Source organism: Labrus mixtus, chromosome 1 (assembly GCF_963584025.1).
Source record: "Labrus mixtus chromosome 1, fLabMix1.1, whole genome shotgun sequence".
NCBI classification, from domain to species: domain Eukaryota; kingdom Metazoa; phylum Chordata; class Actinopteri; order Labriformes; family Labridae; genus Labrus; species Labrus mixtus.
In genome coordinates this window covers 197,501-223,945 of record NC_083612.1, presented here as the reverse complement: position 1 = coordinate 223,945, position 26,445 = coordinate 197,501, and the positions used below count along the sequence as shown (strand labels likewise).

At 42.9% G+C, this 26,445-nt stretch overlaps 1 protein-coding gene across 1 annotated transcript in view; it reads right to left on the bottom strand.

Annotated features, from left to right (window-relative positions):
- The window catches only part of LOC132984589 (solute carrier organic anion transporter family member 3A1-like), a 48,509-nt gene that overhangs the window by 15,508 nt on the left and 6,556 nt on the right, over positions 1-26,445 (bottom strand). The window contains exon 2 of the mRNA XM_061054692.1: positions 22,256-22,715. Coding sequence (XP_060910675.1) covers positions 22,256-22,715 — 460 coding nt within the window. The remainder of the gene's footprint in view (positions 1-22,255; positions 22,716-26,445) is intronic.

Sequence of the window (26,445 nt, the reverse complement as noted above, 5' to 3'; positions counted from 1 at the left end):
CGACGCACAGACAGTTTAAAGACATCACAGGAACACAAGGCATAGTGGCTTCTGGTTCTTTGAAGGTATGAACATAAGTAAGAAGGCACCAAACCATGAAGAGCTTAATAAATAAGCTTCAGCCAGTGTATATGCCTGCGCACCTTCAAAGATGGCCAATCTGAGTTAGTGTACAGGTCACAGTGATGAGTGAAGCGTCTACAACCAGTAACAAATCTCAACGCACAGTGATACACGGTGTCCAATGACTAAACATTTGGCCGAGGCGCCCATATACAGTACATCTCCATAATCCAACAAAGGAATAAAGGTTGATGAAACAAGAAGCTTCCTCGCTCTGAGGGAAAAGCAGGATTTATTTTTGTAATAAAATCCCAACTTCACCTTAAGTTAGAGGCCAAATTGGCAATATGTGATTTAAAAGACAGATCACACTCAAGAATAAATCCCAAGTACTTGTAGCTTTTGACAAGTTCAATTACATTTCCTTGAGAAGTTAAAATGAAAGGGACATTTGTTGTTTCTCCACTTAAATGAGAAAACAACATGAGCTTTGTTTTGTCAGTGTTTATGACCAACCTTAGTTCCCTCAAACGACACTGGACAACATTGAAAGCTGACTGCAAAAACTCAAAAGCTTGTGCAACAGATGCTGAGCAACAATAGATGATAGTGTCATCAGCATAAAAGTGATACATGGCATTTGACAAATTTTCACACGTTATTGATAAAATGGAAAATAAAATAGGTCCCAGTATCGAACCTTGGGGCACCCCTTTTGAGATTTCTAAAAAGGAAGAGGTGGATCCTGCCATTTGCACGCATTGCGTTCTGTTTGACAGTGTAGCCGTTATCAGCAGACACGTTTTACAACCTCTCTTCCTGCAGGACTCAGGACTATGGATTAATCTTACTTTTACCAAGGAACAAAGGAACTGATCAATGGCTTAAGTCTCCCTCTCAGACAGGATATTATGAACTTTTACAACACCTTGAATAAACAACCGAGCGGAAACAGAACACTCTGCTATCTACGAATTGACCCCAAAGACATGAACTGTGACCGAAACCAGTCTCTGCAAAGTCGTAAAATTGACCATCTGTTGAAGGACTGCTGAAGAACTAAATTAAACCACAGCTTTCAATTCTGCATCAAATGAACATTTATGTCTTTCTTCATCTAGATATTTGTAATTGTCACATTGAATGTATTATAATCATCTTTTTAAACTCAAAATCTGATCTTCAGAACAGGAATAAGAGTTATATTATGTTTAATAGGAATTTGACGTAGAACGCTATTGCCATCTAGTGTTAGAATAACCATGAATACGTAACCTTCATAATTATACATTTAGACGTATTATAAAGCATACTCTTTGATATTAGCTATAGAAGGTGTTATTTAAAGACACCAACTTCTTTTTCTACTTTATTAATATGTCTTATTAAGAATGTTGACTGTATAACATGTTTTTGTTCACCTACAGGCTGGGATTAACTGAGGATGTTCCCAGATGGTGTGATTTTCATCTCAACATGAATCTGATAGAAATGTTTGTCTAAATATATGACGTGAACCTACATCAACGTGGATCTGATAGAAATAATATCAAAATGAATGTATGGTGACGTATATATGTTTAGATTCTTATTCTTAATCTTATTGAGTAAACTCAGTTTAGTTTAAACTATTGTCTTCCAGTCAGAATGGGAGTCACCCGTGGGCGGCACCCCTCTTTGCCTGCAGACCCCCCTCCTCCCATCCAGGTGATAAGAGTTCACACTGAGCTCAGATCTTTGGGTTCTTCTTAGTTTTGGTTTCTTGAACTTTAGAGCTTCAGCTCTTGCTCTCTTCTCTTCGGACTTCGGTCCGAATCACTTCTTTTAAGTTTGTGCCGTAGGGACGAGTCTCTGCCGAACTTTCTTTTTCACGCACAATTTTTGGAACATCAATTCTTTCTGGCTCAAGCAAGGTTTTTGAACTTTCTTCTCCAAAGTCTTTGCTCTTCAATTTTGAACGCCAATTCCTTAGTTTGGATTCATCAAGATGGCCATCCGGTTAATCTGAATTGGAAATCGACGTATCATAAGACTCTTTAATATTTTTTCCTGTTGGATCCTCTTGGAGCTTCTGAGACGACGGCTGAACCGATGTACAATCTCCATCCCAGCTGCACACTCCGACTCAGGTGTCAAGAGCATCTAATCTAGCCCGTGGACCTCTCTGGTAGCCCAGGAAGGGAAAACTTGTCAGAGACTGAAACGCGGGACCAGCCGGCGGAGTTCAATTGAACACATCTCACAGTAAGACTGCTGGTGGCAAGAGGTGTTGGAAGATTGAGTCTTGAGTCGTGTCTATTCAGAGCCCTCCTTTAAATCCAAATAGAATCCCAAAATTCCTTTATCAACTTTTTCTTTTTGACCATTTTCTGATCAAGTCATTCAAACAATACCGCGTCTTATGTCATTACTAAATATATAATGTCACCATACATTATAATTGCCTTATCCTAATCATATTCTTTATCTGTTTCATCTATACATTATTGTTTACCCCTTTTTTATATTAAATTTTACACATAAAATTCAGGACTTTGTCCGTGTGTTTTCTTGTTTAACATTTCCAGAACTTACTTCTTTCAAGATATGAAACTGACTGATTAATTAATTAACTTATACCGTTAAAGTTATTTTCTTCCTTTAACAGGAAGTGGTGCCCCCTTCTTAAATCCGAGGTTAAATAAAGATATAACATCTTAATAATTGAATTACGCTACAACAGATAGTTGCCATACCAGGAGGCTGCTTGCTTTGATAGACCAACTTGATGGAGGATTTTGATCAAAAGAACGGCTCAAGTTCATCAGGACCTGCTGATTTCCTGGAGTCCAGTTTCTGTAATGCTCTCTGCACCTCAGTGGCAGACACTGGCATAAATTGAAAAGGATGAACAGTAAGTTGACTATCAACCTCAGATGCCAGTGACGCATTATCCTGATTTTTGTCGGATTTTACCAAGTCAGGGTGCAAGGAGTCAAATTAAAAGCCAGCATTGCTGATTTGTCAGTCAGGATGCAAGACTCTTTGACTAAGTGGGGTGGCACATCACTGGGTGACAGGTGGCCAGGAGAAGATTTTATGACTTTCCAAAATTTCTTTGGGTCATTAAGGTTTTTTGTGGTTTCAGAGATGAAATACTCTGATTTGGCCCTCTTAATTAGGGTTGTACATTTATTACGAAGCTGGCGAAAGAGGAGCCAATCCACTGGGGTTTTGGATTTCCTTGCCCTGGCCCAGGCAACATCCCTATCTTTAAGTAGATTTCCAATTTCTGTTGAAAACCAGGGGTTGTTTCGCCTTTTAACCCTGAATTTGCAAAACGGGGCATGTTTGTCTATTAAAAACAGAAATCTGTCATAAAAATACTTCCAGGCTAGCTCTACATTGTCAAAGAGAGAAACTCTGGTCCAATCAAAACAAGCCAGATCATGTATAAAAGCTTGTTTGTAAAAGTTTTTAAAATCTCTTTGAAGAAGCCGAGGATTGGTTTTGGGAAGTTTGGCATTTCAAACTGTTGCAATGGCACAATGATCACTTAAATCATTTGCAAAACACCCTATATCAGTATACTTATGAGGGGCATTTGTCAAAATTAAGTCCAGTAGGGTTGATCTTGTGGGTTGTTTAATATTAGGACGAGTTGGAATATCAATCAGTTGAGACAAGTTTAGAGAGTCACAAACAGATCTGAGGCTGTCTGAGGCTGTGGACAGCCAATCACAATTTAGATCCCCAACCAAAAGTAGCTCACTGGAATTTAGTCCAACAACATAGCTAGATAAGGACGACAAGGCTTCCAAACAGGCTGAAGGAGGTCTATAACAACCCAAAACTGAGATAGACTGGCCCTGACAGAATTCAAGTTTCAGGGCAAGAAGTTCAAATTGCTTGCTGATGGTCACAGATGTTAGGATGGTAGCATGGAACTTATTTTTGACATATATAGCAACACCACCACCTTTTCTGGGCCGATCACAATGAAAGACATTGTAACCTTTAATAAAAATATCTTTGTCTGAGACTGACTTACTAAGACTGACTTACTAAGCCAGGTTTCAGACAATACAAGAATATCAGTATCAGTTGACTGTGTCCAAATTTTAATAGGTCCAATTTTGGGACAAGGCTCCGAACATTAATATGAATGATACCAAGGCCAGTTCTGGCTCTGAATTCATCAGGTGTAGCAATAGTATTCAGTGCAGGGCCTGGATTTGGTTTAACATTGCCTGAGAGTAAAAGTAGAAGTAGAATAAAACCTTGTCAAACTGTGACATGTGGAAATGACAGGTAGAGACACTCGACTGCAGCCGACAGCCTGTTGAGGGTTTCATGTGTCCAATCCGAGGGAGCAGCTCGGTCACTTCTACACTTCAGATACTAAAGTTTCACAACTATTATACATACGTGTGCAGAATATAATATATTATATATATTCATATATTATATATTATATATATTTATAAGTCTGTCATCATTAAAATTATCATCAGGAATGACTGACACACAAACAAACATGTCCACTCACACAGCTGAAGCAATGAGCCTCGTCTCATTTAAATAAAGACAGATTTGATTATTAAAGGAGATCTTTCCTGCTGATATCAGGTTACGATGACGGATCTCTGTAACCTCTGCACAGTGTTTCAAAACACTCAGACGTGGTTTCCTGCTGCTCTGAATAAGACTTTACGAGAACTTGGAGAGACTTGTCCACAACCTGACGTCAAGTTCTGCTGACCAATCAGAGCAAATAATGTAGCTCTTTCAAGGACTCATTCACCCGGAAGCTGACTCAAATTTCCCTGCGACTGCAAACAGAGCTAACCAATAAGAGAAAAGTGAGCACATGGGAAGGTGGGCCTGAAACTAACCGTTTGAGGAGCACCTGAATGCATCATATCTAACTGTCCGAGGAGCACCTGAATGCATCATATCTTACTGTCCAAGGAGTACCTGAATGCATCATATCTAACTGTCCAAGGAGTACCTGAATGCAACACATCTAACTGTCCAAGAAGCACCTGAATGCATCACATCTAACTGTCCAAGGAGCACATGAATGCAGCATATCTAACTGTCCAAGGAGTACCTGAATGCATCATATCTAACTGTCAAAGGGAGTACCTGAATGCATCATATCTTACTGTCAAAGGAGCACCTGAATGCATCATATCTAACTGATCAAGGAGCACCTGAATGCATAATATCTTACTGTCAAAGGAGCACCTGAATGCATCATATCTAACTGTCCGAGGAGCACCTGAATACTTCATATCTTACTGTCAAAGGAGCACCTGAATGCATTATATCTAACTGATCAAGGAGCACCTGAATGCATCATAACTAACTGTCCGAGGAGCACCTGAATGCATCATATCTTACTGTCCGAAGAGGACCTGAAAGCATCATATCTAACTGTCCAAGGAGCACCTGAATGCATCATCTCTAACTGTCCAAGGAGCACCTGAATGCATGACATCTAACTATCCAAGGAGCACCTGAATGCATCATATCTAACTGTCCGAGGAGCACCTGAATGCAGCACATCTTACTGTCCGAGGAGCACCTGAAAGCATCATATCTAACTGTCCAAGAAGCACATGAATGCATCATATCTAACTGTCAAAGGAGCACCTGAATGCATGATATCTAACTGTCTGAGGAGCACCTGAATGCATCATATCTAACTGTCAAAGGAGTACCTGAATGCATCATATCTAACTGTCCAAGGAGCACCTGAATGCATCATATCTAACTGTCAAAGGAGCACCTGAATGCATCATATATAACTGATCAAGGAGCAGTTAAATGGATCATATCTTACTGTCAAAGGAGCACCTGAATGCATCATAACTAACTGTCCGAGGAGCACCTGAATGCATTATATCTTACTGTCCGAAGAGCACCTGAAAGCATCATATCTAACTGATCAAGGAGCACCTGAATGCATTATTTCTAACTGTCCAAGGAGCACCTGAATGCATCATCTCTAACTGTCCAAAGAGCACCTGAATGCATGATATCTAACTGTCCAAGGAGCACCTGAATGCATCATATCTAACTGTCCGAGGAGCACCTGAACGCAGCACATCTAACTGTCCAAGGAGCACCTGAATGCATCATATCTAACTGTCAAACGAGCACCTGAATGCATCATATCTAACTGTCAAAGGAGTACCTGAATGCATCATATCTAACTGTCACAGGAACACCTGAATGCATCACATCTAACTGTCACAGGAGCACCTGAATGCATCATATATAACTGTCCGAGGAGTACCTGAATGCATCATATCTAACTGTCCGAGGAGTACCTGAATGCATCACATCTAACTGTCACAGGAGCACCTGAATGCATCATATCTAACTGTCCGAGGAGTACCTGAATGCATCATATCTAACTGTCACAGGAGTACCTGAATGCATCATATCTAACTGTCCGGGGAGCACTTGAATGCATCATATCTAACTGTCAAAGGAGTGCCTGAATGTATCATATCTTACTGTCTGAGGAGCACCTGAATGCATTATATCTTACTGTCCGAGGAGCACCTGAATGCAACATATCTGACTGTCAAAGGAGTAACTGAATGCATCATATCTAACTGTCCCAGGAGTACCTGAATGCACCATATCTTACTGTCAAAGGAGTACCTGAATGCATGATATCTAACTGTCTGAGGAACACCTGAATGCATCATATCTTACTGTCCGAGGAGCACCTGAATGCATCATATCTAACTGTCGAAGGAGCACCTGAATGCATCATATCTAACTGTCCAAGGAGCCCTTGAATGCAACATGTTTTACTGTCAAATGAGCACCTGAATGCAGCATATCTCACTGTCAGTGGAGCACCTGAAAGCATCATATCTAACTGATCAAGGAGCACCTGAATGCATCATATCTAACTGTCAAAGGAGCACCTGACTGCATCATATCTAACTGTCCGAGGAGCACCTGAATGCAGCATCTCTAACTGTCCAAGGAGCACCTGAATGCATCATATCTAACTGTCAAAGGAGCACCTGAATGCATGATATCTAACTGTCACAGGAGTACCTGAATGCATCATATCTAACTGTCCGAGGAGTACCTGAATGCAACACATCTAACTGTCACAGGAGCACCTGAATGCATCATATCTAACTGTCCGAGGAGTACCTGAATGCATCATATCTAACTGTCACAGGAGTACCTGAATGCATCATATCTAACTGTCCGAGGAGCACTTAAATGCATCATATCTAACTGTCAAAGGAGTGCCTGAATGCATCATATCTTACTGTCTGAGGAGCACCTGAATGCATCATATCTTACTGTCCGAGGAGCACCTGAATGCAACATATCTAACTGTCAAAGGAGTACCTGAATGCATCATATCTAACTGTCCAAGGAGTACCTGAATGCACCATATCTAACTGTCAAAGGAGTACCTGAATGCATGATATCTAACTGTCTGAGGAGCACCTGAATGCATCATATCTAACTGTCCAAGGAGCCCTTGAATGCAGCATGTTTTACTGTCAAATGAGCACCTGAATGCAGCATCTCTCACTGTCAGTGGAGCACCTGAATGCATCATATCTAACTCTCAAGGGAGCACCTGAATGCAGCATATCTCACTGTCAAAGGAGTACCTGAATGCATCATATCTAACTGCCCAAGGAGCACCTGAATGCAGCATGTTTTACATGTCAGACTTGAGAGAAACTTATTATTATCATTATTGTTATTATTATTATTATTGTTGTTGTTATTATTATTATTGTTATTATTATTATTGTTATTATTATTATTGTTGTTGTTATTATTACTATTATTATTGTTGTTGTTATTATTATTACTATTATTATTATTGTTGTTGTTATTATTATTACTATTATTATTATTGTTGTTATTATTATTATTGTTGTTGTTATTATTACTATTATTATTGTTGTTGTTATTATTACTATTATTATTATTGTTGTTGTTATTATTATTACTATTATTATTATTGTTGTTATTATTATTATTATTATTATTATTATTATTGTTGTTGTTGTTATTATTACTATTATTATTATTGTTGTTGTTATTATTATTATTGTTGTTATTATTATTATTATTATTGTTGTTGTTATTATTATTATTATTATTATTATTGTTATTATTGTTGTTGTTATTATTATTATTATTGTTATTATCATTGTTATTATTATTATTGTTGTTGTTGTTGTTATTATTATTGTTATTGTTATTATTATTATTGTTGTTATTATTATTATTATCATTGTGGTCTAAATGTCATTATTGTTTTCTCATGACTACTCTTTAGTTTTCTGCTCTCACAGTTGTCCTTCACTTTCAAAGCTTTATTCTAAAAATCATAAAACCTTTAATGTTCTTGTTGTTAAGCGTTCGTAGTGCCCTGGTCAGGTTCAGGTCACGTTGGTAGATCTAATCAAAGGAGAAGTATGTCACCCCCCCCCCCCCCCCCTCCCCCCGTGAGGACTGCAGCAGAGGTAAGGTCATCCTGCTTACTCGGCCGGGACATGAATAATTTCTCGCTCTGACTCACGGTTCAATCAGTGGCACTTTGTATCTTGGCGTCGCTGCTCCTAAAGGTGCTCATATAAAACAACCTCTGCACAGACACGGCGTGCTGAGTCAGCGTGCGTTCCTTCCTCTGCTGTCCTACAGAGGAAGAGTAATAACTCCACAGGAGAACAAACATTTTGCTGCAGTGGACTCTCTGGGCGCTTCATTACACGCATTACAGCCATGAAGAGAGGCTGAGATACGAGGCAGGAAGCTGACCCAGCGGCTGCAGAGCGCCCCCCCCCCCCCCCCCCCCCCCCCCCCCAGGCTCACGCTGCTCTTCTCCTTACTGTGCTGTTATATGGGCTCGCTGCGTTTTATACTCATGTAGAGATATATGTATGTGCAACACTCCTGCAGCCTCGTCTGTTTACAGAATCATGGGGAGTGATGGACAGGAGGTCAAAGGTCAAAACCAAAGGCAGAGACCGTTATGTTTTTAACTGCAGATTTTCAGTCAGGTCGTTCGTTAGTTAAAAGAACGCTGAAGGAAATAACAAGAGATAAATACTTTAAAGCTGCTGTGAGTGTTATGAAATAACCTAAAACTACTGATGCCTCTTTCTGACCCTCAAAACACACAAGACCATCATCAGCATATGGACTCATCTTATATCTTAATGTCTACTGCTCGTCTACAGCAGCTCAGCTGACAGGGCTCCTGATGCTATCGTTAGCTAAATGATCATTTAAAACAGTGTTCCCACAGTGACTGAAAGCTTTGACTCTGCCCTATTTGAAATGTACTAAATCATATGTTGACCTGAGGATAAGGGATCAACTGGTTTCTCAGTTTATCCTTGAAACAGTTACAACATCTGACTGTTGATGATGGAGGGAAACAGTCTGACTCTCAAACTGTCATCATCAGGCTCCTTCTAACTTTAGTGTAGACAAATATTTACTGACACAGGAATACACTGTGGCGTCTTTTGAATGTGCACCGTACATCAAGATGTACATCTACACTGTGGGAGACATCAGCACACTGCAAAGCATTCTGGGTTGATATGAGAGAAGACACAGAGCTGCTCTCCTGTCAGCCGTCTGTGAGCAACGCAACAGATAGAAGGGGGCGGGGCTTTGACTGTGACATCAGTCAAGTGGTAGACAGCAATCAATAATCCAATTACAGTTTGGCAGGACATTAAAGTGTAGCTCAGGAGCAGCTCTGTTCTCCTCCATCCAGGACTGTAACGTCTGAGATTTAAAACATGAAATAACCACTGACACACCGTGACTTTCATGTCAACAGATATGGACTAAATGATTTCAGTTTCAGGACGACCGAGTCTGACAGTCAGCCGGACTCTTTAGTCCTCGAGGTAATATGCTTGAACAAACCTTTACATGCACTGTTAAGGCGAGCTACAGCGCGATGAGTCCATTTCTCTGGACTACTGTCCGGACCCAGTATACAAACGGCGGGGGGGGGGGGACTGGGTTCTACAGAAGAGTATGCTCCCTTTCAGCTCGTCACTATTGGACCTTCTTCTGGTTGATCTTAGCCGTGAAAACCAGAGAGGCTTCATATCAAGACGCAGAGAAACCAAAGAAGAGCAGAATTACATCAGCAGCAAACAACCGCACAAAAAAAGTCATTTGAAGTTTTGTAGATGCATCATATCTAACTGTCCGAGGAGCACCTGAATGCATCATATCTAACTGTCCGAGGAGCACCTGAATGCATTATATCTAACTGTCTGAGGAGCACCTGAATGCATCATATCTAACTGTCCGAGGAGCACCTGAATGCATTATATCTAACTGTCAAAGGAGCACCTGAATGCATCATATCTAACTGCCCGAGGAGCACCTGAATGCATCATATCTTACTGTCCGAGGAGCACCTGAATGCATCATATCTAACTGTCCGAGGAGCACCTGAATGCATCATATCTTACTGTCCGAGGAGCACCTGAATGCATTATATCTAACTGTCCGAGGAGCACCTGAATGCATCATGTCTAACTGTCCGAGGAGCACCTGAATGTATTATATCTAACTGTCCGAGGAGCACCTGAATGCATCATCTCTAACTGTCCGAGGAGCACCTGAATGCATCATATCTTACTGTCTGAGGAGCACCTGAATGCATCATATCTAACTGTCCGAGGAGCACCTGAATGCATTGTTTCAGCATTGCATTAGTTGCTGAAACGATGCATTCACAGAGACTGGATAGGACATCTCTCTGTTTCTGGGGTTAGGGTCACCTGCTGAGGATACAGAGTGACACACATTGATCACCTACTAGATATTTTTTTCTTAAACGCAGATCAATGAAATACTGTAAATAAACCTGGACGACCCGCCTGGGTGGGAAACACTGCGCACTACATGATTCTCCAGGAGGCCCCAGACTTTCAGAAGAAGGCTACTGGTCTGTAGTGAAACTTGACCAATGCGTACTGGTACCTATTTCTAGCAGGTGCCGACTGTATGATCTATTTACTGTCACTGCACACCCTCAGGACCCTGAAACCAGCCAGGACCATTCGGTCTTTTCCTTTTTCTCCGGATTAGCCACGCTGGGTCCGCCCTTCCCCTCCCAAATCTCCCTCTGTGGGTCACATGTGAAAGAGACACTCGAGGAGGACAGGCTGTCCTGAAATGTTCCTGAAATGTTCCTGAAATGTTCAGGAGTGTGAAAATGGGGCGTTTGTTCAGTTTTAACAGCTTCCAGATATGCAGCTCACATTAATCACGACAGTAACACACACACAGAACAGATGCATGATGGGAGTTGTGTGCTCTGAGTATTGATACATGTGGAGTGTAGATGTGGCCCCTCTATGGTCCAGCCTGTGGAGAGCTGCAGCTTTAATATTTCAGTATTTGGATAGATGTTTGCTAAACATCTCCAAACTGCTTTTCTGTCACGTTGCATTATTCAGGAGGTTTTCTTGTGTGTTCACACGTCACACTCTCAAACAGTGTGAAACCAGAAGCACACACACACAGTGAAACACAACACAGTGAAACACAACACACAACACAGTGAAACACAACACACACACACACACACACACACACACAGTGAAACACAACACAGTGAAACACAACACAGTGAAACACAACACACAACACAGTGAAACACAACACAGTGAAACACAACACAGTGAAGCACAACACGGTGAAACACAACACAGTGAAACACAACACAGTGAAACACAACACACAACACAGTGAAACACAACACACAACACAGTGAAACACAACACAGTGAAACACAACACACAACACAGTGAAACACAACATAGTGAAGCACAACACAGTGAAGCACAACACAGTGAAGCACAACACAGTGAAGCACAACACAGTGACGCACAACACAGTGAAGCACAACACAGTGAAGCACAACACAGTGAAAGACAACACACAACACAGTGAAACATAACACCGTGAAACACAACACAGTGAAACACAACACGGTGAAGCACAACACAGTGAAACACAACACAGTGAAACACAACACAGTGAAACACAACACACAACACAGTGAAGCACAACACAGTGAAACACAACACGGTGAAGCACAACACAGTGAAACACAACACAGTGAAACACAACACAGTGAATCACAACACAGTGAAACACAACACAGTGAAACACAACACAGTGAAGCACAACACAGTGAAACACAACACAGTGAATCACAACACAGTGAAACACAACACAATGAATCACAACACAGTGAAGCACAACACAGTGAAGCACAACACAGTGAAACACAACACAGTGAAACACAACACACAACACAGTGAAACACAACACACAACACAGTGAAACACAACACACAACACAGTGAAACACAACATAGTGAAGCACAACACAGTGAAGCACAACACAGTGAAGCACAACACAGTGAAGCACAACACAGTGACGCACAACACAGTGAAGCACAACACAGTGAAGCACAACACAGTGAAAGACAACACACAACACAGTGAAACATAACACCGTGAAACACAACACAGTGAAACACAACACGGTGAAGCACAACACAGTGAAACACAACACAGTGAAACACAACACAGTGAAACACAACACACAACACAGTGAAGCACAACACAGTGAAACACAACACGGTGAAGCACAACACAGTGAAACACAACACAGTGAAACACAACACAGTGAATCACAACACAGTGAAACACAACACAGTGAAACACAACACAGTGAAGCACAACACAGTGAAACACAACACAGTGAATCACAACACAGTGAAACACAACACAGTGAATCACAACACAGTGAAGCACAACACAGTGAAACACAACACAGTGAAACACAACACACAACACAGTGAAACACAACACACAACACAGTGAAACACAACACAGTGAAACACAACACACAACACCGTGAAACACAACATAGTGAAGCACAACACAGTGAAGCACAACACAGTGAAGCACAACACAGTGACGCACAACACAGTGAAGCACAACACAGTGAAGCACAACACAGTGAAAGACAACACACAACACAGTGAAACATAACACCGTGAAACACAACACAGTGAAACACAACACGGTGAAGCACAACACAGTGAAACACAACACAGTGAAACACAACACAGTGAAACACAACACACAACACAGTGAAGCACAACACAGTGAAACACAACACGGTGAAGCACAACACAGTGAAACACAACACAGTGAAACACAACACAGTGAATCACAACACAGTGAAACACAACACAGTGAAACACAACACAGTGAAGCACAACACAGTGAAACACAACACAGTGAATCACAACACAGTGAAACACAACACAGTGAATCACAACACAGTGAAGCACAACACAGTGAAGCACAACACAGTGAAACACAACACAGTGAAACACAACACCGTGAAACACAACACAGTGAAACACAACACAGTGAAACACAACACAGTGAAACACAACACAGTGAAGCACAACATGGTGAAGCACAATACGGTGAAACACAACACGGTGTAACACAACACAGTGAAACACAACACAGTGACGCACAACACAGTGAAGCACAACACAGTGAAGCACAACACAGTGACGCACAACACAGTGAAGCACAACACAGTGAAGCACAACACAGTGAAAGACAACACACAACACAGTGAAACACAACACCGTGAAACACAACACAGTGAAACACAACACGGTGAAGCACAACACAGTGAAACACAACACAGTGAAACACAACACACAACACAATGAAACACAACACAGTGAAACACAACACAGTGAAGCACAACACAGTGAAACACAACACAGTGAAACACAACACACAACACAGTGAAACACAACACAGTGAAACACAACACGGTGAAACACAACACGGTGAAGCACAACACAGTGAAACACAACACAGTGAAACACAACACACAACACAGTGAAACACAACACAGTGAAACACAACACACAATACAGTGAAACACAACACACAACACAGTGAAACACAACACAGTGAAACACAACACACAACACAGTGAAACACAACATAGTGAAGCACAACACAGTGAAGCACAACACAGTGAAACACAACACAGTGAAACACAACACAGTGAAACACAACACACAACACAGTGAAACACAACACACAACACAGTGAAACACAACACACAACACAGTGAAACACAACACAGTGAAACACAACACACAACACAGTGAAACAACATAGTGAAACACAACACAGTGAAACACAACACAGTGAAACATAATACAGTGAAGCACAATACAGTGAAACACAACACAGTGAAACACAACACACAACACAGTGAAACACAACACAGTGAAACACAACACACAACACAGTGAAGCACAACACAGTGAACACAACACAGTGAAGCACAACACAGTGAAACACAACACAGTGAAGCACAACACAGTGAAACACAACACAGTGAAACACAACACAGTGAAACACAACACGGTGAAACACAACACGGTGAAGCACAATACGGTGAAACACAACACGGTGTAACACAACACAGTGAAACACAACACAGTGAAGCACAACACGGTGAAGCACAATACGGTGAAACACAACACGGTGTAACACAACACAGTGAAACACAACACAGTGACGCACAACACAGTGAAGCACAACACAGTGAAGCACAACACAGTGACGCACAACACAGTGAAGCACAACACAGTGAAGCACAACACAGTGAAAGACAACACACAACACAGTGAAACATAACACCGTGAAACACAACACAGTGAAACACAACACGGTGAAGCACAACACAGTGAAGCACAACACAGTGAAACACAACACAGTGAAACACAACACACAACACAGTGAAACACAACACAGTGAAACACAACACACAATACAGTGAAACACAACACACAACACAGTGAAACACAACACAGTGAAACACAACACACAACACAGTGAAACACAACATAGTGAAGCACAACACAGTGAAGCACAACACAGTGAAACACAACACAGTGAAACACAACACAGTGAAACACAACACACAACACAGTGAAACACAACACACAACACAGTGAAACACAACACACAACACAGTGAAACACAACACAGTGAAACACAACACACAACACAGTGAAACAACATAGTGAAACACAACACAGTGAAACACAACACAGTGAAACATAATACAGTGAAGCACAATACAGTGAAACACAACACAGTGAAACACAACACACAACACAGTGAAACACAACACAGTGAAACACAACACACAACACAGTGAAGCACAACACAGTGAACACAACACAGTGAAGCACAACACAGTGAAACACAACACAGTGAAGCACAACACAGTGAAACACAACACAGTGAAACACAACACAGTGAAACACAACACGGTGAAACACAACACGGTGAAGCACAATACGGTGAAACACAACACGGTGTAACACAACACAGTGAAACACAACACAGTGAAGCACAACACGGTGAAGCACAATACGGTGAAACACAACACGGTGTAACACAACACAGTGAAACACAACACAGTGACGCACAACACAGTGAAGCACAACACAGTGAAGCACAACACAGTGACGCACAACACAGTGAAGCACAACACAGTGAAGCACAACACAGTGAAAGACAACACACAACACAGTGAAACATAACACCGTGAAACACAACACAGTGAAACACAACACGGTGAAGCACAACACAGTGAAACACAACACAGTGAAACACAACACAGTGAAACACAACACACAACACAGTGAAGCACAACACGGTGAAGCACAACACAGTGAAACACAACACAGTGAAACACAACACAGTGAATCACAACACAGTGAAACACAACACAGTGAAACACAACACAGTGAAACACAACACAGTGAAACACAACACAGTGAAGCACAACACAGTGAAACACAACACAGTGAAACACAACACCGTGAAACACAACACCGTGAAACACAACACCGTGAAGCACAACACAGTGAAACACAACACAGTGAAACACAACACCGTGAAACACAACACTGTGAAACACAACACAGTGAAACACAACACCGTGAAACACAACACGGTGAAGCACAACACAGTGAAACACAACACAGTGAAACACAACACGGTGAAGCACAACACAGTGAAACACAAGACAGTGAAACACAACACCGTGAAGCACAACACAGTGAAACACAACACAGTGAAACACAACACAGTGAAACACAACAGCGTGAAACACAACACAGTGAAACACAACACAGTGAAACACAACACAGTGAAACACAACACAGTGAAACACAACACACAACACAGTGAAGCACAACACAGTGAAACACAACACAGTGAAACACAACACAGTGAAGCACAACACAGTGAAACACAACACAGTGAAACACAACACCGTGAAACACAACACAGTGAAACACAACACCGTGAAACACAACACAGTGAAACACAACACAGTGAAACACAACACACAACACAGTGAAACACAACACACAACACAGTGAAACACAACACACAACACAGTGAAACACAACACAGTGAAACACAACACACAACACAGTGAAACACAACACAGTGAAACATAATACAGTGAAGCACAATACAGTGAAACACAACACAGTGAAACACAACACACAACACAGTGAAACACAACACAGTGAAACACAACACACAACACAGTGAAGCACAACACAGTGAAACACAACACAGTGAAGCACAAAACAGTGAAACACAACACAGTGAAGCACAACACAGTGAAACACAACACGGTGTAACACAACACAGTGAAACACAACACAGTGACGCACAACACAGTGAAGCACAACACAGTGAAGCACAACACAGTGAAACATAACACCGTGAAACACAACACAGTGAAACACAACACAGTGAAACACAACACACAACACAGTGAAGCACAACACAGTGAAACACAACACGGTGAAGCACAACACAGTGAAACACAACACAGTGAAACACAACACAGTGAATCACAACACAGTGAAACACAACACAGTGAAACACAACACAGTGAAGCACAACACAGTGAAACACAACACAGTGAAACACAACACAGTGAAGCACAACACAGTGAAGCACAACACAGTGAAACACAACACCGTGAAACACAACACCGTGAAACACAACACAGTGAAACACAACACCGTGAAGCACAACACAGTGAAACACAACACAGTGAAACACAACACCGTGAAACACAACACTGTGAAACACAACACAGTGAAACACAACACGGTGAAACACAACACGGTGAAGCACAACACAGTGAAACACAACACAGTGAAACACAACACGGTGAAGCACAACACAGTGAAACACAACACAGTGAAACACAACACCGTGAAACACAACACAGTGAAACACAACACAGTGAAGCACAACACAGTGAAACACAACACAGTGAAACACAACACAGTGAAACCCAACACAGTGAAACACAACACACAACACAGTGAAGCACAACACAGTGAAACACAACACAGTGAAGCACAACACAGTGAAACACAACACAGTGAAACACAACACCGTGAAACACAACACAGTGAAACACAACACCGTGAAACACAACACAGTGAAACACAACACCGTGAAACACAACACCGTGAAGCACAACACAGTGAAACACAACACAGTGAAACACAACACCGTGAAACACAACACTGTGAAACACAACACAGTGAAACACAACACGGTGAAACACAACACGGTGAAGCACAACACGGTGAAACACAACACAGTGAAACACAACACGGTGAAGCACAACACAGTGAAACACAACACAGTGAAACACAACACCGTGAAACACAACACAGTGAAACACAACACAGTGAAGCACAACACAGTGAAACACAACACAGTGAAACACAACACAGTGAAACCCAACACAGTGAAACACAACACACAACACAGTGAAGCACAACACAGTGAAACACAACACAGTGAAGCACAACACAGTGAAACACAACACAGTGAAACACAACACCGTGAAACACAACACAGTGAAACACAACACCGTGAAACACAACACAGTGAAACACAACACAGTGAAGCACACAGGCTGCAGGCTGCACTCTGTAAAGACTCCATGCATCACAGTGGCACAACAGACGACCCAGCAGTCACATTGTAGGAGGTAACCATGGCGATCAATATGCCTGGATAGTGAAAAAATGGAGAACAGAGAGAGGGGGAGGTGTAGAGAAGAGAATAATGGACTATCTGTAAGTGTCAGAGGGATGACACAGAGTCCCTAATCGACGAGTCGGGACAGAAAACAGAGAAAGAAAACTGCAGTTAGATCAGGTTCTGATCATCTTCATGTTCAGAGAAACCTGGTTCTTCATCTCTCTGTAGACGTGATCGATACTCATATCTGCTTTATGATCACTGCGCCTGTGATGTTTATTTTTTACAACACTCGTCTTTTGTTTGATTCAGCGTCCTGTAAACTGTTCACCGCAGATTAAAAAAGGTCTAAATATCTACAATATGTAAATAATTCATCGCTTAAAGACAGAACAGCTCTCGATGCCACCGCCATATTTGTTTTGCTGATGTGCACTCTGCTGAGGCGGCACCTGGTCAGGTGGTCGTCTGCTGAAAGCAGCGTGAGGCGTTTACACGGGAACACGTTTCCTTTCACACTTCTCCAGGTAGAAACATCTGGTTTCTTAAACCGGGATAAGGGCTTACACGATGTTTACATGAACAAACACAAAAAGAGATCCTTCATGTAAACAGACTCAGTGGGACCTTTACATCATGTTCTCTTTCCTCTTCTCGAGGTGAAGCATCAATCAATCAATCAATCAATTTTTATTTGTATAGCATCAACTCATAACAAGTGTTATCTCGAGACACTTTACAAGAAGCAGGTAAAATACCTTACTCATTGTTATGTTACAAAAAGCAGGTAAAATACCTTACTCATTGTTATGTTACAAAAAGCAGGTAAAAGACCTTACTCATTGTTATGTTACAAAAAGCAGGTAAAAAGACCTTACTCATTGTTATGTTACAAAAAGCAGGTAAAAGACCTTACTCATTGTTATGTTACATAAAGCAGGTAAAAGACCTTACTCATTGTTATGTTACAAAAAGCAGGTAAAAGACCTTACTCATTGTTATGTTACAAAGATCCGGCCTATCCATCATGAGCACTTTAGCAAAGCAGCAAAAGTTACAGTGGTAAGAAAAAACTGTCTTATTAAAAGGCAGAAATCTTCGGCTGGATCCCCGGCTCATGACGAAACAGCCTTCACAGGCCTAGACTGCGCCGGGCTTGGAAAGGGATAGGGGGAGAGATGGGATAAAATGCAGGAAGAGGGATAGGGAGCAAGGGGGTGGGGGGAGGTAGACCGTCCATCAGCAATCCGGTGGGGAGGGCGGGGGGGTGCTGAGCTCGCCTTGTTTGCCCTCCTCTCTCCTCCCTCCCTACCTCCCTCCTTGTCTCCTCTCCTCCCTCTCTCCTTCCTCTCCTCCTCCAACCTCCCTCCCTCTCTCCTTCCTCTCCTCCTCCTCCCTCCTTGTCTCCTCTCCTCCCTCCCTCCCTCCCTCTTTGTCTCCTCTCCTCCTCCAACCTCCCTCCCTCTCTCCTTCCTCTCCTCCTCCTCCCTCCTTGTCTCCTCTCCTCCCTCCCTCCCTCCCTCTCTCCTTCCTCTCCTCCTCCCTCCCTCACTCCCTCCCTCCCTCCTTGTCTGCTCCTCCTTCCTCTCCTCCTCCTCCCTCCCTCCTTGTCTCCTCCCCTCCTCCTTCCTCCCTCCCTCACACTCTCCTTCCTCTCCTCCTCTATTCATTCCTCCCTCCCTCCTTGTCTCCTCTCCTCCTCCTCCCTCTCTCCTTCCTCTCCTCCTCCTCCCTCCCTCCCTCCTTGTCTCCTCTCCTCTGAGTGCTGCTGGCAGAGACTGTACAGATCAAAGCATGTAGAGAACAAACTGCAGAGAGGTCTGAAACACGAGCAGGGCCAACAAGAGGACGAGACACTTCAGATTCTGAGCAACTGGACAAATGTTAGCTGATTAAAAGGTTTCAGAATAAAACAAAAAGGCTCTCAAGGTTCAACATCTTCTCTTCTGTGTGAACTGAGAGGACCAATGTTTGTTTATACTTTAATAAGTTGTCCACTGAGAGAAGTAACGTGTAGCTGCTGTCACACTAGAAGAAACCTCCTGAACTTCATCACTCTGAGCGTCATGTGTGAACACAAACAGCTGAATGTTTCTGTGAGAACGCAGCAGGATACCTTTGCATCTTATTTTGCGTCAGGTCTAACCTGAGCGCCGAGAGGAACAGGACAGGCACACACTGTCGCCTCAGTGTCTGTCTCTGTACTGTTGCCGTGGTAACGTTGGTTCGTCCTGTAAGTGTGGCCATCTGCTGCTCAAACAAACACACACACACACACACACACACACGAGAGAAACACACACTCCTTTAACACACAAAACGGACCCCAACAAACTGACGTTCTCCTAAAGGAGCCCCTTCAACACATCAACAGGAAGGACGATGTGAGGATCCAGATCAGTGAATCCGTTAACTTTGATATCAGTGAATCATTCATAACAAAACATGTTTTATACAAGTCAGGAGATGACGGCTGTAACGCTGTTTTCTCATTATCACCGTCCTTTAAACAGCTGATGTTCTGTCTTCAGGTCTCAGTCAGATCCACTATGTGAAGTGGTGATGGTCTGATGTGTTTTCATTCTATTTGTCTTCACCTGAACTCCAAACCGACGCTTTCTCTCTGACACATGAGCACCTGGACTCACCTGGACTCATTATGATTCAGACCTGGCCGCTCGGAGCCAAATTAGCGTTAGCTGAAGGAAACGCTGAACCTACCGGCTCAAAGCAGGAGAAAATATCCTCGACAAAACGACAAGAAAGGCCGCTTAACTTCCTGAGTTTAGAGACATATTGACTCTTTACAGTCCAACATAAAAAACAGTGAAGTTCTCTGTAAACTGTGCCGAAGAGAAGTGCAGCTAAAACTGTTAACACTCACTTTCCCCAACAATCTGACCCGTTAAAACCCACTGAAGGAAATCAACGTTCAAATGTCATAAAGGAGCGTTAGTGTGGACCGTATAGTAAATAATATAAAGAGTGTCTGCATGGTGTGTGGACCCCAGCAGGTCAGTGAGTGTAAGAAACTGTCTTATCAGCGTTTCAGTGCTCTGAGCTCAGGATGCTGAAATGTTTCATTATAATTCTTCATGTTCTGATAATAAAGAATAAAACATAATCAATTTGCTTTCTTCAACTTTCACTCAGGAGCAAAAATCAGCTTTTACATTTGAAAGAAATAACGAATGACAATTATGGTGATAATTATCGATATTGACTGATATGACATCACTATGCCTAACCACACACGAGTCAAACCAACGGGACGGATCACCTAATGTGAGTGTGCACATCTCAGAGGTCAGCTGTGGTGTCAGTGACCCCTGACAGAGGTCACAACACAGTGACAGATTTATACCGTGCAGGTTAGCAGGGTCACAATCAGACAAACATAAAAACATAAAAACATGAAAACATGAAAACATGAAAACATAAAAAAACATAAAAACACATAAAAACATAAAAACATAAAAAAAACATAACAACATAAAAAAACAAAAAAAAACAGAAAAACATAAAATCATAAAAAAAAAACCCATAAAAACATAAAAACATAAAATCATAAAAACAGTTAGTAAATACAGAAGAGTGATGCTGCCCCCCCCCCCCCCCCCCGCCAAACACAAGTGGTCAAAGTATTTCTGATCCTATTACTGAAAGGAACAATTCCTTTAAGCACCTTAGAAAGTACGGATATTAAGGACTGATCGCTTTTTCACACACACAGAACATTTCAGGGTCGAGCACATTTTTACTTATCGTCAGGCTGAGCAGGAAATACACAGCTTCATTATGTTGATGTTTGCATCATGTATTTTTTACATGACAAATTAAACAAAGCATTGACCTAAAGGAATAAAGGTTTCGTCTTCAGCAGCGACTCGCTTTGAGTAGAATAGAAGTATAGACTCAGCTGTCGAGCGAGCTCTAACAGGAAATGAACCGTCACACAGGAAGTAGAAAACAACGCTTCTCTAAAGCCAGATGATGAGTGCTCTTACCTATATAGAGCGAGGAGTCCTTCCTGTGCACGTGGTCGTCGATGTAGGACACGCCCAGAGGCTGGACGGGCGTGGCTCCGATGCCCAGCAGGACCTGAGCTCCAATCAGCAGCAGGTACATCATGTTGGTGTTGGCTCTGTTTCCACATTTAAAGCCCGAGTCTCTGTTCTCTGACCGCGTGATGTTTGAGCAGACGTCCCTGCCGTCCTCGGCGTGCCACGAGTCCCCGGCCTCGTACTCGTATTGATGAGTCAGGAACTCCGGCAGGGCCGACAGCAGAGCCCCCAACGCCATGACGATCCCTCCGCAGCCAATCAGGCGCGGCCTGTGGGCCTTGGCGCCGAAATAGCTGACGAACAGGATGAGGGCCAGGTTGCCAATTTCAAAGCTGCTGGCGATGACGCCCACATCGGCGCTCTGGAGGTTGAAGCGTCTCTCCAGTGTGGTCAGGACGCTCACCTGGAGGGGGGGGACATGTTGTTTTTAGGTTTCTATACATGAGCAATCTGCAGCCACATCCGACTCTACCACTAAGCCACAGCCGCCTCTAAAGAAAACGTTGTGTTGGATTTGCTCTCCCATTAGGTCCAGTATAAATCAGTTAGCCCCTCCCACCTGTCTGCCTGTAGCTTCTCCTCACCCTGATTGGCTCCCTGCACATTAAACACTTTACTCTCAATAGCCCTCTTCCTGATTGTTTTTGTGTTTCATACTTTATTTCTTGATCTAGTTTCTGACCCAGCTCGTATTTTTGGATTTGCCTGATCCCTTTAACCCGGTTTGCCTGTCTGGACTTTGATCTCGTACTGAGTCCTGCTCTTGAGCAACAGAACGGTTACATTCTTCTTCTTTTCAATCCCCACTTCAAAGTGTTTCAAAAGAAACTGCTTACAAAGAACAACCGTTTTGGAAGCGGGAGAAGAGAAGTGGTTCAGATAGAAGTGATTGTACCCGACCTAAAAAGCCTCTGCATGTTTCTAATAAGTTCCACGAGCAGAAACGTGCTCAAACTAGGATCAATATTGGAGATGCTTTTGAAAAATGGAGAGAGGTTAGAACACAGAAAGGTTTACAGACCCATGCAGAGCTGGATAAACACTGAAGCTTCAGAGTCCACCACATGGTGACCTGAGTGAGCATGGACTCTAGAGAGGAGGGGGGGGGGGACAGCTCTCTATGATGTTTAGAATTTAGACTGCAGTACCCATTTTAAACACTAGGGGTCACAGTTACATACTGCTCCTTTAAAACTGGTTTGGCTTCAGGAGGGAATTATTCAATCAATCAATCAATCAATCAATCAATCAATCAATCAATCAATCAATCAATTTTTATTTGTATAGCGTCAACTCATAACAAGTGTTATCTCGAGACACTTTACAAGAAGCAGGTAAAAAACCTTACTCAATGCTATGTTACAAAGATCCGGCCTATCCATCATGAGCACTTTAGCAAAGCAGCAAAAGTTACAGTGGTAAGAAAAAACTGCCTTATTAAAAGGCAGAAATCTTCGGCCGGATCCCCGGCTCATGACGAAACAGTCTTCACAGGCCTAGACTGCGCCGGGCTTGGAAAGGGATAGGGGGAGAGATGGGATAAGATGCAGGAAGAGGGATAGGGAGCAAGGGGGTGGGGGGAGGTAGACCATCCATCAGCAATCCGGTGGGGAGGGGAGGGGGTGTGTGTGTGGGGGTTGTTCTGGCAAGCCGTCAACCGACGATCTTGAGGAGCCTAGGAGAGCTCAAGAGCTCCCAGGAAAGTAGGTGGTTAGTGACTGAGATTTATAGATAGATACATGCAGTAATATGATGTACTGTATATGCAGAGAGAGAGAGAGAGAGAGAGAGAGAGAGAGAGAGAGAGAGAGAGGAGCTCAGGGTGCCAGTTCCCCCGGTAGTCTAAGCCTATAGCAGCATAACTAAGAGCTGGTCTACACCAGCACCAGCCCTAACTATAAGATTTATCAAAAAGGAAAGTTTTAAGTCTATTCTTAGAAATACAGACTGTGTCTGCCTCCCGGACCCCGGCTGGAAGGCGGTTCCAGAGGAGAGGAGCCCGATAACTGAAGGCTTTACCCCCCATAGTACACTTAGAGACTGTAGGTACCACTAGTAGGCCTGATAACTGAAGGCTTTACCCCCCATAGTACACTTGGAGACTGTAGGTACCACTAGTAGGCCTGATAACTGAAGGCTTTACCCCCCATAGTACACTTGGAGACTGTAGGTACCACTAGTAGGCCTGATAACTGAAGGCTTTACCCCCCATAGTACACTTGGAGACTGTAGGTACCACTAGTAGGCCTGATAACTGAAGGCTTTACGCCCCATAGTACACTTGGAGACTGTAGGTACCACTAGTAGGCCTGATAACTGAAGGCTTTACCCCCCATAGTACACTTGGAGACTGTAGGTACCACCAGCAGGCCTGCACTCCGGGACCGCAACGCTCTCGAGGGACAGTACGGCACTAGTAGCTCCTTCAGGTAAGATGGTGCCTGGCCATTTAGAGCTTTGTAGGTGAGAAGAAGGATCTTGAATTCTATTCTAGACTGTATAGAGAGCCAGTGCAGAGAAGCCAGGACAGGAGTGATGTGGTCCCATTTCCTGGTTCTGGTCAGTACACGAGCTGCAGCATTCTGGACTAGTTGAAGAGTCTTTAGAGATTTGCCAGAGCACCCTGACAAAAGAGAGTTACAATAATCCAATCTGGAGGTAACAAATGCATGAACTAGTTTTTCTGCATCACTTTGCGACAGGATATTCCTGATCTTGGATATATTACGAAGGTGAAAATAGGCTGTTCTTGAAATTTGCCTGATGTGTGAGCTAAAAGACATATCTTGATCAAATAGAACTCCTAGATTCCTAACAGTGGTGCTAGATGCCAGGCTGATGTCATTAAGGACAGTCAAATCACTAGAAAAAGTCTCTCTGAGGTTCTTAGGGCCTAGCACAATAACTTCAGTCTTGTCTGAGTTAAGTAGCAAAACATTTCTGGTCATCCAGGTCCTAACGTCCTTAAGGCATGTTTCTAGCTGACATAACTGATTGGTGCCATCAGGCTTCATTGATACATAAAGCTGAGTATCATCTGCATAACAATGAAACTGTATGGAGTGTTTCCTCATAATATTTCCCAGAGGAAACATATATAATGTAAAAATAATCCAAGCACTGAACCTTGTGGGACTCCATGGCAAACTTTAGTGTGCATAGAGGACTCATCATTAACATGTACAAACTGAGATTATTGAAATTATTGCACACACATTGTCTGGTCCACTTAGTTAAGAGCTTCCCCCTCCTCCTCTTCCTCCTCTCCACTCCCCCTCCTCTTCCTCCTCTCCACTCCCCCTCTTCCTCCTCTCCACTCCCCCTCCTCTTCTTCCTCTCCACTCCCCCTCCTCTTCCTCCTCTCCTCTTCTTCCTCTCCACTCCCCCTCCTCTTCTTCCTCTCCACTCCCCCTCCTCTTCCTCCTCTCCACTCCCCCTCTTCCTCCTCTCCACTCCCCCTCCTCTTCCTCCTCTCCACTCCCCCTCCTCTTTCTCCTCGAGCGATAAACCTGTGCTAAACCTGTGCTAAACCTGTGCTAAACCTGTGCTAAACTTGTGCTAAACCTGTGCTAATCTGAATCTGAAGATAAGGGACCAGATTGAAAATGTTGGGCACACTCTGGTTTCCATTTGTTACTCAGTTCATCTTTTAAAAACAGCCCAGGTGAGTTAGCTAAATGCAGCCTCAGAAGCTTTCAGGTATCACAGCATGACTTTTTTGATTTCTCCAGTGTATTCAACACCATCCAGCCACAACTGCTGGAAGAGAAGCTGCAGTTGATGGGTGTGGACTCGTCCATCACCTCCTGGATTACTGACTACCTGACAGACAGACCACAGTTTGTCCGACTTGGCAGTGTTCAGTCTGGAATGGTGGAGAGCAGTACAGGAGCTCCACAGGGGACTGTGCTGTCTCCTTTCCTTTTCACCTTGTACACCTCTGACTTTAAATACAACTCCAGGTCATGCCACTTGCAGACGTTTTCTGATGACTCCGGTGGTGGGGTGTATAAGTGATGGGCAAGAGGGGGAGTACAGAGAGCTGGTGGATAACTTTGTGGAGTGGACAGGAAGAAATCACCTGATTCTGAACGTGGATAAGACCAGGGAGATGGTGATCGACTTCAGAAGGA